We start from the raw sequence: 16,431 nt of genomic DNA, 5'->3' as shown, positions 1-16,431 counted from the left end.
CCTTTCCATATTCTTATTATCCATTAAGAGCTATTGAATCCCCATGAAACAAACACCTTTTAAGCATCATCTTCAAGAGTTCACGGCTGTAAACCCTTCATATCGTCGTGAACCCTTCAAGTGATATTTTATGGCTATAAACCCTCCTTATTTCATGCCTTGTCCATAAACACTTAAGCATCTTTGGCCGTAAACTCTTCCTTTTTCCGTAAACACACTTGGTGTGGCCGTGAACTCCCTTAAATCAATCATGTGTGATTGATAGACTGCATTTTGTATGATTCCTTGTCCCTAGGGGTGTTTCCAATACATGATTAGTTGTTATACACTAAATGTATGCCTATATATGTGATTATATGTCTAATAGGATCAATTTGTGCTTTGGGACTCCTTTTGTGATCTCAAGCATCCTATATCTATATTCCATTCGAGTCACTCACTATAGGTGAGTTCATACCCCTAACTTATCTAAATGATTTTAAATGCTTTTATTGGGGGGGGGGGGGGGGAATACAAGTAGAAAACCATATAGTTGTATTATCAATCACCTGTGATTTATAACTATCAAAACAAGAGATTTCTTATATTTCAAACTGTGTTTTCAAACAAACTATTTCAAATCATTTTATAAACTGACATCAAGTCATCAATAACCATTCAAATGGTTAAAACTCTTTTATATTCTAAACTCTTTATCAAACTGTTTTAAACTTATATATTGTGAAAATCGTGTCTATATATTATATAAATAAGGTTGAAAGGTCTTAGGACTGATAACTCGCTTTATTTCTTGTTCCTTATTTGGTTGTGGATTCAGGGTAATGTTTATTTGTCCGAGTGTCGTTTAAATCTTAATTATATATTATGTATATGTATATAGATATCAAAATACTTACAATCAACACCTTTGAGTAGCAAAGGTGTACAAACATGAACAGTCATTCAATTACAGAGCTTACTAGAAAACTATAATAGGTATATTTTAGGATATAAGACTTACTATTTTTAAAACTATGAAACTTACAAGAGTCATTCAATTACAGAGCTTACTCGTCTTATATATATATATATATATATATATATATATATATATATATATATATATATATATATATATATATATGGTGTCTTACAAATACCTTCAGAACACACTTGTATTAACTATATTATTAATGTAATGGATGATGTTGTTACTTGTTTTACTATTGTGCATTGTTGTGATACTAAACATGATGTCCTCCACCCCTAAACGTTTCCGCCGTTCTGGTTTAGGGGTTTTACATATATTGGTAAAGTGTTAATTTGGGTTTTTATGGAAATTGTATTTTAGTTCAGAAAGATTTAAGTCGATGAAGAGTTGATAGAAGCGTAGAGCTTCTCGTTACCTTTCTGTGGATATAAGGATCGTCGAAAACAGACTTAGAACGAAGAAGTTATGGCTTTCAGAAGTTTGGAGAGCTTAGGGTTTAGCCTAGTACACGGGGCATACTAGGCATAGAAGTCGCGCATGCCTTATGGAGTACGTTGGGAGTATTGGGAGTACGCCGGGCGTACTCCAGCCACATGAAAACCCTAATTTTTAGGATTTTCACCATATTTAAGCTTCATTATATCATCTTTTGGACATGTTAGACCAGCCTCCATCTCCCATTACCGTGACATCGAAACCCTAGAGTGTGAGTTTTGAGCTTGAAAGAGTGGTTGTTGGTGGTTTGTGAAGAAGAATAAGAGCACTTGAGGGTGATAACTTGAGCTTGTAAATCCAACATCTTCTTATCATTTGCAAGCATTTTGAGGTAAAAATCTCTCACCTTGATGGTCTTTGGTGTTAGATTTAGTTTATGGTGTATTTTGTGCACTTTTGGAGACTTGTGAGTTAAAGTTGAGCTTTTGATCTACTCTAGAAGCTTTGGATGCTAGATCTATTTAGTCCCCATTTTAATAAAAATCTCAACTTTATGGAAGAGTTTGGTCCGTGCATGTATTAAGATTTCTATCAAGCTCTTTTTGGATTTTGAGTCCCTTTAAGTCATGACTGAGTGTAAAGTTGCCAACTTTATGTGATAAGTTCCCCTTTAGGATCAGATCTAAGTGTTTGGCTTGAGGTCTCAATCGATTAAGTGCTTAATGGAGTGAAAAGGTGTTATGGGGAGTACGTTGGGCCTACCCAGCTAGTACGCTACACGTACTGACCCCAAACGGAGTACACTTAGCATACGAGCTGAGTACTGCTCGTGTACTTAACAAAGGGAAGTTTGGGCTTAGTATTCTCGGTTTGGGCCATTGTTTGGGTTTTCTTAGTTTGGGCCATATTGGGCCATTAAACCTCTATTTTGGGCTACTGGTTTTTTTTGGGCTCCTTTAGATTTAGGATAATGATGGGTTTTGGGACCAATTTGGAAGATTGGGCCATATTAGGCTTTGTAATATCATTTAGGATTTAGGCCTTAGGATTAGTTGAGTTAGGCCTTGGCTTTGGGCCAAGTGAGATAAAGGGTAGAATGGTCTTTTACCCTGGTTATAGGATAAGTAGTTTAGAGTTTTGGTTATGGGTCGAAACCCAATTAATAATTAGATGTCATTTGATTATGATAGCGTAGGGATTCTCCGAACCAACAGTTAGAGATTTATTCGAATGTTTAAGCGACTAGAGGTGAGTATCCTCATTGTTCTTGTGGGTCGAAGGCACCAATGCCGACCCACTAGGTTCTTATATGTTAGATGTCTTTGTGACACTTGCATGGTATGTTGGGCGAGGTCCATAGGTATATTGAGCTAGGCCCATTGTATGATGGGCTAGGGCCATTTGTATGTTGGGCTAGGCCTAAGGATCAGGAAGGGAGAGGTCTATTGTATGTTATATAGGTGCTAACTGAAGAGTTTTGAGTATCCTAACACTCCTATGGTGTACATGCAACCCTAGAAACCTTGGATCTATGTTTTCTCTATTATACATGCAAATATGATTTTCCAAGGTTCTCATCCTAACTAACATACCATGGGGTACTTGTAATATAAAACTTAGTAGGATGACATACCTTTTTATTGTGGTTGATTCCTTGGAGCTTCAAGAGCCTAACACCAATAATATGGATGCGTCAAGTGGAATCACAAAGCACCAAAACACCTTGGGAAACTTGAGAGAATAGTAATCACACTAGAAATCGGCCTACTCTTGTTCACTCACACACTAGTTCCATTTCATGCGCCAAAGACCTCTTTATATAATATGGAGGATTAGGGTTACATTGATGTAAACCCTAATACACATGACCTTTCATTTCTATAGGATCCATGGGTTAAAAACTCCATGGACTATCCATGTAAGCTTAGCCCATCCTAAATGAACTTGGCCCATTATATATATATATATATATATATATATATATATATATATATATATATATATATAAGAGTCTATATTTAATTAGTTCCTTTTTGATCAGTAAATTAATTCTTGATCAATACTAATTAAATAATATGATTTCATATTAATATATTATAACTTAGAATATATTAAGAAACCATAGACATCCTATTCTTAAAAGACTATCCATACGAATTGTTCTGGTGAAGTGCAACCCAAGTGGACCATGCTACTCTCGGGTCATGTACATACCAATAATAGTTATGGGTTAGACATCTAATCCAACAGTCTCCCACTTGGATAAGTCTAAAACTATTATTCAAGTATAGCAATCGTAGCTCTTAAAGCCGCTGCCGAACTCTGAACTAGTCAAATGACATGTCCATTAGATAAGGGATCATATATTCCTCCATTCTAGATATCATATGCACTAAGACATGGATTATAATCATTCTCTCTATCCATTTTTTTCTCGATTTCCGATTTACTAATTGAACAAATCAAATCAGTCCAGGCTTGGCCAAGCACTTAGGGGTATCATCACTAAATCATCGAGGGGGCCATAGATATCGCTTTTATTCCTCCAAGGGTAAAAGAAATGGATAAAATTCGACCCAAATGTTTGCTTGTACTTACTCATCAAATTACACACAACGATATGTTTTATAACAACCAAGTTACTGGCTGCGTTTACATATGTCAATGTGCAAATGACGCGCAATTACAACTCACACCTCTCCGTTTGAATAATATATGATATTATCATCTCATGACCACTCGTGATAAAATCCATGAAGTGATTCAAATGAGCGTGAGTTTAATCCAATAATCGAATCTCATTCCAGGAGCACTCATGAATGTTACGACAACTTTTGCTATGTCTCAATAATTTAGACATCTACAAGCCCAATTCATGACAGTCTTGATTCATACCTACTTCCAAAGTATGATTCACTGTGGAGAGTTTGAATAACTTAGTTATTCGGGAAGTCAAAACATGCAAAGTGAAGCACAAGAATACTCGAATCCAATATGGTCTTAGGACTTATGAATATAAATAAAAAACCTTTTATTTATCACCACATTGATTACACATTATTCATTGTATAATGTTTCGAATAATCAACTTAATACTTAAACTGAAACAATAGTCATGTCATGCTCCAAGCATGCACACTATGTTTTTCCAAACAATAGTTATGCCATACTCCAAGTATGCACACTATGTTTGTCTATGATCCTTACTTTGTGAAACAAACAAATTGAACATGATTCCAATGATGCTCATTTCACAACCCCAAATCCTTACCGCAAATGTAATAATACAAGATTCGTTGCCATTTACTAAAATCTATTAGATTCTAAAATTATATGCATTGATTCTCTTGTAATGATTATGCACAAAAGTCACAAAGACTTGGCAACAAACATTTACAGAGTATTCCAATGGAGATCAATTCCATGGAAACGAAGTCTCAAATTCAAAGTACATTTGTTTGAACATCCTTCTTGCATTAAGTTTTTCTAATCTTACATAGATTTAATGAACACCTTCCACTTATGGAAACATTTCCACATTCCCATTTTGACTATCACTTCTAAACAAGAGTTGCCTCTTTTCAGAATATGTCAATATGATCCTTTCAAAATTAACATTATACTTCCAATTGTCTATGAGCAACCAATCTTTGGTAAACCTCATATTGTCCTCGACAGTTGCTTAATCATTTTAGTCATATCCAGTTCTAGTCCTTTTTCCATCTTAATGCCCTAGGCATTTGGAAAATTTATAACAGATGAATATTATAGCACATGTAATTGATCCTATACCCGAAGCATATGAGACACGATTCATGGTGTCTCACATAAAGACATGATCCTAGACCAGCCTTTTGCTACAATATTTTTTATTTTCCATGTTTTTATAATTCGACTATGAAGAAGGATGCCGTAATCATAATTGAATTTTGAGAACGCAATATATATAGAATTTCCTTATGTTGAATCATTCCACCATAAAATTCACATATATATCCTTGACTAAAGATTATTAAAATCTCAATCTAAGCTTTTAGAATTGGCAATATATATAGAATTTCCTTATGTTGAACCATTCCAACATATAATTCACACACACACACAGATATATATATATATATATATATATATATATATATATATATATATATATATATATATCCTTGACTAACGATGATTAAAATCTCAATCTAAGCTTTTAGAATTGAAATGAAGTATAATTTCCTCTCCCTTAATTATAGCAAAACAACTTTCTCCCAATTGAAAGTTTTGTTTTCTATAATTAACATTGTTAACTTGCAACACTCATCATAATTAATTATGCCCCCACTAGCATAATAATTACTAGCATAGCAATTATGCTCCCACTAGCTTTGACATGTACTCAGAAATCAACTGGACTTCTAGAAATCAATATTTTATATACTTTCTTACCAAAGTTCAGAATTCTGATATGAGATGCTTTGATAAAACTTTATCAAAATCATACACCTTTCCTTAGATAGCTCACATGTGTGTCTAAACAATTTTAGAACTATGAAAAGGGATGCCGTAATCATAGACTTAATTGTTTAGACCTTTTCCATTTCTCACAAGTCCATGCTTGTGTGTCGGTTAACCACACATGTTCCACTAACGACTTTGAGAATGCAAACATCACAATTGCTATCTACTTAGTGAAAGCGTTTCCTCACCATCATTTTCATGAATCGAAGAGAAACCTTATGACATTTAGATTTCTATGGTGTATGTGTTCATATCTATGTAGATTTGTCATAACCATAATCATAACACAATGTTAGTGACAAATCCAAACTCATATGGACTGAACTTATTTATTCTTAATTTCTTACCACCTAGCAGCACACGGGTCTACCATTGCTTACAGGTTGTTATGCAACCAATTGAGAACTCTCAGAGCTCATATGCAAAACCAACTTTAACTGGAATGGGCACAAAAACTAGAATATGTCAACATGATAGGTTATAAACCTCAAGTCGCGTGCTAGTGATAAACTACAGTTTTTATTCTCGATTAGTTCTTGAAACTCTTTCATGATCTTTAAGACTCCCACCGTCCTCTTGACATATAATACTCTCTTGCCAAGAACTATTCCTTGACAAACAAATATTCAAGAGATAGTGCGGATTCTTATCAAGATAAACACTTCACATAATTGGCTTTAGTTGGTCTCTGTTTTATCCAAAACATCACAACTTACCAATTTCAAATGTACAAGAGTAGAAAACATTTTACTCTACATTTGACAAGTGTTATAAACCTTCTTTAAGATATGTCACTCAAGTTACAATCTTGAAGTATGACTCTAAGAATTGTTTTGGAAAGAAGCATGACTCATCTTCTTCATTTAACTATTTCAATAATTCATGATTCCTCTTCTTAGCCATAGGAATGCACTAAGATGTCCTTAGAGGACCAATTGTGATATGGTTTCTTAATCATTAAGATGATCAGAAAACATGATACTAAAGTACTCTCCCATCTTTTCAGATTTGAGAAACTTTTATCTTTCTGCCTAATTTAATTATTCTCATTCGTTCTGCCACACATTGAAACTTTTCCAACGTTTCCGAATTATACTTAAACCTGTAAGTATAACCATATTTACTAAACTTTAGTAAATCATGACAAATAGTCTTATCGATCTTTGTGATGGACTTGACCAGTGTACAAGAATGTGTACTTGATCCCTTAGTCCTTCACTTGACTCACATATACATGTGAACAAGGAATTAGTCTTAATTTTCCAAAGATAAAAATTCCCATTCATCATACAATACAACTTGCATGATTCCAAGTTTCTATCCAATTGAAATTTAGGTGATGAGAGTCTTCCCTTATTTGGTAAATTTAGACTCTACCACAAAAGAAAGAATCAAATTCATATTTCTTATATTTTAGAAATATACAAACATCAATTTTTTCATAAAAGCCATTGCAAGGAGATATAATAAAATAAAACAAATTTTTATTTATTTATAAAATGTGGAAAAAACTTTTTCCTTACAATGCAACTTTAAATGAAAACTATGCTATTACATATTTCCTAGAAATATCATAACTCCTAAGCAGCAGCTCAAAAATCTAATCTTCGAACCATGCAATTGAAGTCCTTCTTCATGATTAGATTCAAATACTCTTCCTTTAAGTTTCCTTCCCTTTGCTTGATCATGCTAAACATCAAAATGCAACCAAGTCACATCATGTATTAAGAATCAACAATTAGAAACTTAACAGAGTTAAATAGTGTACTTACCTGAAGCAGAGTCAAACTTTTTGATTCTTCCTTCTCTCAGATCTTTCAGGTAGTCAGGACAACTTCGCAACCAATGCCCTTCTCTTGACAATAAAAACATATAGACTCTTTAGGAATGGTACACGAGACTATCACAGACTTAGCATTTCCCTTTACCTTTTGGTCAACTGGTTTAACGAAGCAGATCCCTTTCCATTAGGAAGAGAAAACTTTTCTGGACTTCCAATGTTACCATTGTCAATCTATGGAAGTTTGAGAAGTAGATATTCCACCAAGATTTACTTTTCCAGTGTTCCAAAACATTTTCGATTCAGCAGCAACAAGTAAATACATAAGATCAATAAGGGTTATGTCGTGGTCTGTTACATATTAGTTCTTAAAGAACTTACTATACGACTCAGGAAGTGAATGAAGAACCTAGTCAATAGCCAACTTCCTTGAGACTTCGACACCCAACACTCTTAGTCTGTCGATATGTGACTTCATCACCAAGACTTGAGAACACACATGCCTTCCATCTTCATGTTTCATTGCAAGTAGGGCTTGAGTGACCTTGAATTTTTCAAGTCTTTAAGCTTGTGGGTCAGGGAGAATAATTGGAGGAGGTGGAGGAAGAGAAGTATGATTTCCATGATCCAATCACGGGACATCATCTTCATTAGGAAAGCTTGTTCCAAGGGATTTGGGAATACCAAAATTATCTGAACCAAACATCTACAACGGGAGAAATTCAAGTTAGTTGATTTAAGTCCTTATTAGAACACTCAATTTAAAATATTAAGGCTAGGACCCAACACAATATTTTATAGCTTGGAAGAGGGATGGCGTAATCCAAGCTACAAAATATTTGAAGGTAGGCGAATGACGATTCACCAATCTCCACCATGAAAAACAAAATAGGTATTAGGTTTTAATTGCATTGAAACTACTAGATCTTTTGAGATTCATTAAACTTTTCAATGGTATGTTTAAATCTCGATTGTTCCCTCTCAAGTTTGTGACTGGGATGCCGAGGATCACAAACAAGGTGTGAATAACCATGCAAATTAACTTGGTACCCTTAATTTTATCACCTAATCGATGTGCCGGTTACACACATGCGTTCCACCGATCTATGATAAACATTAAGTCATCCTTTGATATTCTTGCTAGTCTATGTTAGTGTACCGGTTACCCACACACGCTCCACCATCGACTTGGTAATGTACAAAGTGTAATTTCATGGGCTAGCACTAACTTCAGATTTTCCTAAAGTAACTAAGATTGGGAATTTATAAAAGGTTTATTTACTTTATATTTATCATTATACTTATAATGAGAATTATAGTCCTTGTCCTACCCATTCGGCTAACGACCCTCCACCAATCAAGGAGGCAGTAGGTGAGAGTGGACACCCATTAAGCTGCCATTTTATAGGCAACAACCTTATACCCCCTTATAGATCGGCTTCATGAATGAGGCCTACTAACGGTAAGAATGACTTGATCTTATATATATATATATATATATATATATATATATATATATATATATATATATATATATATATATATATATATATAAACTTATAATACTATAAAGTATAAGGGTTGAAATTTAACTTTTAAAACTCTAGGGTTTGGAATTAAAGTGTGTGAGACTTTACTAATTCTAAAACTTGAGGGCAAGTTTTGAAACTATTCAAAAACTTTTCAACTTCATGACATATGAGTTTAATGGTTCTTGAAAATGAGACTCTTCATTTTTATAACCCATGACTTTTAATGATCCATTTAAAAGAAAACATTTGGAATTCCATAACTTGAGGACAAGTTATGGAGTCTATTAAAATCATCAAGAATAACAATTCAACTAACAAGAATGTTCAAGTTGTAAATTAAACTCATATGATTAAGGTAATTCAAATCAAACAAATTCCATGTAATTTAGATTAATCATATAAACTAAAACAAAATATGAAATTTTGACAATCACCTTTCAATTGGACAAGCAAGAACATTACCCTCTTGAAAAACAGGTTTCTAGGTTCAAAAATCAGTTTAGGGTAATAATCATCATCCAATACCAAGTAAAACCCTGAAATTATGCATACAGGGGCATCACCACATCGTGGTGAGCAGTCAGATGCAAAAAATGATAGAATTTCAACTTTAGAAAAACATGTAGCATCAAGTATAATTGTAAACAAGCCTAGGCTCTGATACCACTAAAGGGTTTTGAGCATCCTAACACTCCTATGGTGTACATGCAACCATAGAAAACATGTTTTCTCTATTATACATGCAAATATGATTTTCCAAGGTTCTCATCCTAACTAACATTCCATGGGGTACTTATAATATAAAACTTGGTGGGATGACATACCTTTTTCTTGTGGTTGATTCCTTGGAGCTTCAAGAGCCTAACACCAATAATGTGGATGCCTCAAGTGGAATCACAAATCACCAAAACACCTTGGAAAAATTGAGAGAATAGTAATCACACTAAAAATTGGCCCACTTTTTTTCACTCACACACTAGTGCCATTTCATGTGCCAAAGATCTCTTTATATAATATGGAGGATTAAGGTTACATTCATGTAAACCCTAATACCCATGACCTTTCATTTCCATAAGATCCATGGGTTAAAAACTCCATGGACTATCCATGCAAGCTTAGCCCATCTTAAATGAACTTGGCCCATTCTCTCTCTCTCTCTCTCTCTCTTTCTTTCTTTCTTTCTTTCTTTCTTTCTTTCTTTCTTTCTCTCTCTCTCTCTCTCTCTCTATATATATATATATATATATATATATATATATATATATATATAAGAGTCTATATTTAATTAGTTCCTTTTTGATCACTAAATTAATTCTTGATCAATACTAGTTAAATAATATGATTTCATATCAATATATTATAAATTAGAATATATTAATAAACCATACACATACTATTCTCAAAAGACTATCCATACAAATTGTTCCAGTGAAGTTCAACCCAAATGGACCATTTTACTCTCGGGTCAAGTACATACCAATAATAATTATGAGCTTAGTCATCTAATCCAACACTATCTGTTTGTGCGACTTTCGCATTTGCATGATTGGGCTAGGACCATTGATTTGGCAGGGCTAGGCCCAATATGGTGGGTCAGGCCCAATGTACGGGCTAGGCACAATGTGAGGGTTTAGCCTAATGGTATATATGGTATATGGTATTTTAAGAAAGTCACTAAGATTTGTGCTTATGATTTTTATGGTTATGGTTTCAGGTACTCATGTTCAAAAGGGAAGGGCCCGACATGATCGCAGTGCATCCATCCATATTTAGACATAATGATGATTTTGAGATTGTACTCTGATAATTGTTTTGTTATAAAGTACTATTGAATATTTATGAAAATGATAATGAATGTTTGACCTAAAGATAATTAATGTTTTAGTTGAATTAAAAATGAATTTTTTACCCCATAAATTTTGGGACATTACACCTCAATGATTAACATCGAGTTTGGTGCGTCAGGGTTTGGACCTTAAAGGTTCATCTATGGTGGATTCTCTTAAAAATGGAGTTGAGTGATTTTGGATTAATATATTTTCTACTCCAACAATTTATAATCAATTCTCAATCTAAACAATCATTTAACACCATGAGATTCATTTGTAGGATCTATATGTTGAGTATGAGCTTAATCTGGGTTTCAGTGGCTACTCATGAATTTGAGGGTTTAATTTTAATGATTTTTCAAATTTTGTTGGAATTATCTACCTTGGATGAACCAGGTCATTTTAATGGTTAAATTGCAAGAATGGGTTGATGGAAAATAATTGGAGGATAAATTGGAAGCTAATGTTGTAAATCAAGTTTTGAGTTTATCTACTCTAGAATCACCCATTAGGACCAATGATTCCAGTTGAATTAGACATTCCAAGGATCGTGGATAACAATGGAAGTGGTATAAAGGTTATAGAGTAATAAGATGTTAGATGTCTAGATAAGCTTTCCTTTAGCTCTTATGATGTCTAAATGACTTCACCGTTAAGACATTGGTCAAACATGGGTATTTGTGTAAAAAATAGTCCAAAAACCCCCCTTTAAAAGGAATTATTGAGCTAAAATCGAGAAGCTTAGTTTAATCCATAATCCATCAATGCTAGGGAAGCCATGAAAGTACTAAATCAAGTGTAATAAACTTCTTAAAGTATGCCAATCATTGAAAAAGGTTAGAAATAGGTTTGGATGGTTTGGGTGAAACAATAACCAAAATACATAGTCTAAAAAAGAAAAAAAATGAAGCAATCATCACATCTCATGCGGTCTGCATGAGATCTGCACCATCAGACTCAGTTCCCAATCAGGTTTCTGATGGTTTCATGTGGTCAAGATGTTACACCCCTGCGAACCGCATGGGATGTGTGTGTTGGGACCAGAACTTATAACAACTGTAACTTTTGCATTCGACCTCCAAATTAGTATATATTTTTTCCCTATATTCAGTTCTCAACATAGTGATGAATTTTAATTAGAAAAATTTTAGATTTAGGATTAAGATCTTAATATGTGATTTAATGGGATCGTGACATATCTAATGATATTTTTAGTTGATGTTTAAACTCTGGAGCATTCTTGAAATAGAAGAGAAGTACTAGAAGATACTAAATGAATTTAAGGTTAGTTACAAAGAGTACAAGTCGTAATACTGATTTCTTATTTTATATGCTTTCTATACAATTATATGCTAGATATACTTTGAGATGTTGAAATTATATGATGTTTTCACTATGTGTAATGTGTTACTATATGTATTATTGTGCATATCATGATTTTTATTGGAAAGTACATTGATAATTTGAAATATTATTGACTGGAAAACTAATTTTTGAGCATCCATATAAATATACATGTAAAATGGGAGATTGTAGGTGTCACTCATGATACCCGAAGGGGTTTGATAATTTAGGTGTTGTTAAGTCGACGTGTGAGGATATTTCTAGATAATGCTCACGCTACACATATACTCTTTGCTACCCCTTGTATTCCTAGTGTGATTGTTCACTAGTATCTAGTCTATACTTGAGAAAAAGGGGGGAAAATAATCTCATGAGCTCGAGAGAAAAAAAAGGGAGTAAATTATCTCATAAGCTCGATGTTAACCATGTACTTTGCTGAGTTGGAGTTTACCAGATGGGAGACGGTTAACAATAGATGCATTCATTGTATATCAGTTAATAATTTATCCCTTATTTACCATTTTTGATGTTTGAGATGATTTATTGATATTTGTTACCTAATGCTTGGCCTTTTATTATTTTTGGAGTTATGAGTCATTAGAACCCCTTTATTTTTTGGCGTCACTGAATCCCACTGATTAAGTTATTACTCTTGATTTTGGTTTGCAGATTTTACAACCTTGGATTTGAATATAGGTTCATATACTTTTCACATTTGGTTATTTGAGTCTTAGAACTTTATACCTATTTTGGTTGTTTTGGGTCTAATTAACCCTAATTTGATTTATGATGTTTTTATGATTTTTGGATGTTTGATTTGACTAATTCGATTGCTATCTATTTACATAAATTGAATGAGTCTCTGATATTTTCACTAGCCATTTCATTTCCTAACTTAATTTGACGTAGTCTCAAATGGAAGACTATAGAGGCAATATTCGAATTAGAAAAGACTTTTTAGATGGTCATAACATGTGTGGTTTATTAAACTATGTTATGATATTTTTATTGTTACATTATCACTATTTGAAATTTTAAACTTCTTTTGAATTATGAGACCCTAATTTCTCAACCTAAACTTTAAAACTTTTAGGATTTAAAAATCAATGATTTTAAAAGGTTGTTTAAAATTGACCTCCATGAGTGGTGTTTCACTTGGTTATAGTTTGATAATCTCACATTGATATCGCCAAGATTTGGTAAAAAAATATTGCAGGACAATTATTTATTTTCAGATGGCAAGGGTGTTAGTTCTTAATTTGTGGTTTCACAATCATGGCTCGTGCGATCTTTGGTTATTCGGTTAACTCTTCTTTTAATTTAGGGACCATGTATTTTGGGTAATTGGGGTGGTGATTCGTCATTGTCTCATTGACCAGAATCTTGTATCGCATCAGACTAACATTCACATATACTTTTGCCAACAACATGTATGTATGTACGTATGTTTACATGTATATATGTGTTAGTGTGTGAGTGTGAGTTTTATAACTTGTTAATGAATTGGAAGGGATGAAAAGAAAGGGATAGAATTAAGTTGATTATAGTAATTATCTTTTTTTAATTATGAAATGAAATAGTGCAACAACCCATGGATATCATCCCTTATTTGGGAAGCTACAATCTATTCGCAATTGACCATTGGGTTTGTAGCCAAAAATTTACCCTTAGCGTTATTGCAGTAAGCAAAAACATTTTCTCCAGAGATTCTAACTTCGTTGGTTGTGATTTTAGTGCACTTAAACCTCCCGCTGCAATTGAAAGTAATTGCTTGCTTATTTGATGAAGTCCCATGTACATTAATATACGTCACGTCACTCACTTTTACTGCTTGCATTGATGGCTAAACCAACAAAAGAAAAGAAAAGAGTACATGTTAAATACTCGAACATATATCGATCTTCGGTTATAGATGAAGAATGAGATTGTTGTTATCAAGAACACAACTCACCGGTGCTGGGCAAAAGGCATCTAGAGATTGACTGCAGTAATGTTGATCAATTATAATTGGATTTTTAACATCTACGAGATTAATGTCCTGAAATAAGATCCCCTTCGCATACCCCCTCCCATTCTACATTATAACAAATCGATTAATCAAAACACCTTTTAAAACCATTAAAAAAAATCGTATCAACTTAGTTATATGTAACATTACCGGTACTGTTTTGATTCGTAATCCATTTGTTGTTCCTGTGAGATTACAATTTTCCACACGTACTTGTTCCACTGTATGATAATCACCATTTTTCCCAAGGCTTCCGATGCTTCAAAACAAACCCAAAGAGTGATGGAAATTTTGGGTAATTAAAAGCCATTAGAAGATTATCATGATCATCATATATATGTCGTCTTACCTTATGCCATGACCAGGTCCACATATCACTCTTGTTATATTGATATTAATGGTGCCACCATTAATAGCCACACAATCATCACCTACATAAGTGTATCAAAAGGGTTGACAATTACATATCATAAAAGAAAGTACTATGAAATCAGAAGTATAATTAATATCTCATACCAGTTTGAATAATCGAGTCATGGATGTTAACAATGGACGATGAACTGATGTCGATTCCATCAGTATTTGGGCTGTGATCAGGTGCATAAATTTGAAGATTTCCAACATTTACATTATTGCAACCATTAATGCCAATATGATGGTTTGGGCTATTAATATGTGTTGTGCCACTCAGCCGAAGGCCATCACACTTATGAAAATGTAACGCCTAAATCAATATATTTACATGTTACTTTTTTTTATACATACAAAAATTGACATGAATTCTTATATTTTGCATAAAAGGCAGATTTATATGTATATATAGATCTTACCGATGGGACATAACAAATTTTGGCTGCCACCTGCGAAAATATTAATGATACATGAGTCCCAAGTTATTTTATTTTATTTTTTATTTTTGGTATTAATTAATTTCAAAAGATAAATGAAGAAACTTAACCTCATTTCCCCACCAGAGCGAGCCTTGACCATCAATTTGACCAGGTCCATGAATGCTGAGTCGATGCACTGATACGAAATCTATCCAATTTCTTTTTTCTACACAACCTTTCCATCCATCGAATGTCTTGGGTGCAGTGATGTTGCCCAAAAGCTACCCATCAAAATACAAATCATAACAACATTAATTATAAAATTTAGAACGATTTAATGACATTTAGTTTGAGTCTCATTAATTTCACCTGAACATTTACCACATGGTAATTGCATGGACCACGGAATGACACAGGTCCTATCAAAAAGGTCTTCGTTGGTATGATCATGGTGGGATCTGGCGAATCATCTCCACATAAATCTTCCCAGGTTCGAAGAAACGCCTGCGATGGTGAAGATAATTAGAAAACTTTGCATGGAATCTTATATATATATATATATATATATATATATATATATATATATATATATATATATATATATATATATATATATATATATATATATATATATATATATATTTTTTTTTTTTCAGAATAAAAGTTGTAATCATGGCTTACTTCAGAGTCATCTGTATCCCCATCTCCTATTGCACCATAAGATGTTACATCAAAGATCCTGGCGTTCGCCATTGTTGTGCAAAGTGAGAAGCAACACAAGCTCAGCATGACAAACTTCAAGAGATCCTGCAAGGTTGAGTAATAAAAGTGTAGTGAATCTGTTAATTAAGTTTGTAATATTCATATAAGTATAGATAGTCTCAATGGGTCGGGATTTGGTCTGAATTCATTGATAATCTGATGATATGACAATGACCCGATTAATCGAAGTAGATTTTTCAAGACCCTTTTGGATCCATTAACTTTTTTTACTCTTTGGACTGAAGAACATATGTAATTAATGAACAATTTATACTTTAAAAGGTTTGTTGTCAAGAAATAGTCACATTCTAAAATTAATATGGTTATAAAGCTACGTACTCGCTGTTTAAGATGTTTTTCGTCGTTTATCTTTAGAAATTTCTATGCATTACATAAAACAAAAGCACATTTACATGTTAAATGGAGTACAACACT

The 16,431-nt window shown here is 33.3% G+C and overlaps 1 protein-coding gene across 1 annotated transcript; it reads right to left on the bottom strand.

The window, feature by feature from the left end:
• Window positions 1-13,940: 13,940 nt before the first annotated feature.
• On the bottom strand, window positions 13,941-16,172 carry LOC145001513 (putative polygalacturonase At3g15720). The gene is made up of 9 exons (XM_078960888.1): window positions 15,916-16,172; window positions 15,604-15,738; window positions 15,363-15,515; window positions 15,235-15,264; window positions 14,921-15,128; window positions 14,754-14,835; window positions 14,555-14,663; window positions 14,348-14,470; window positions 13,941-14,239 (listed from the first exon to the last, which is right to left on the bottom strand). Exons 1-9 carry the CDS (start codon window positions 16,021-16,023, stop codon window positions 14,021-14,023), a joined length of 1,167 nt encoding a protein of 388 aa, XP_078817014.1. The 5' UTR covers window positions 16,024-16,172; the 3' UTR covers window positions 13,941-14,020.
• Window positions 16,173-16,431: the final 259 nt, after the last annotated feature.

This window comes from Lactuca saligna, chromosome 6 (genome assembly GCF_052625555.1).
Source record: "Lactuca saligna cultivar CGN05327 chromosome 6, ASM5262555v1, whole genome shotgun sequence".
Taxonomy (NCBI): Eukaryota; Viridiplantae; Streptophyta; class Magnoliopsida; order Asterales; family Asteraceae; genus Lactuca; species Lactuca saligna.
Note: the sequence above shows the minus strand (reverse complement) of the source record. Positions and strands in the feature narration are given on the sequence as shown.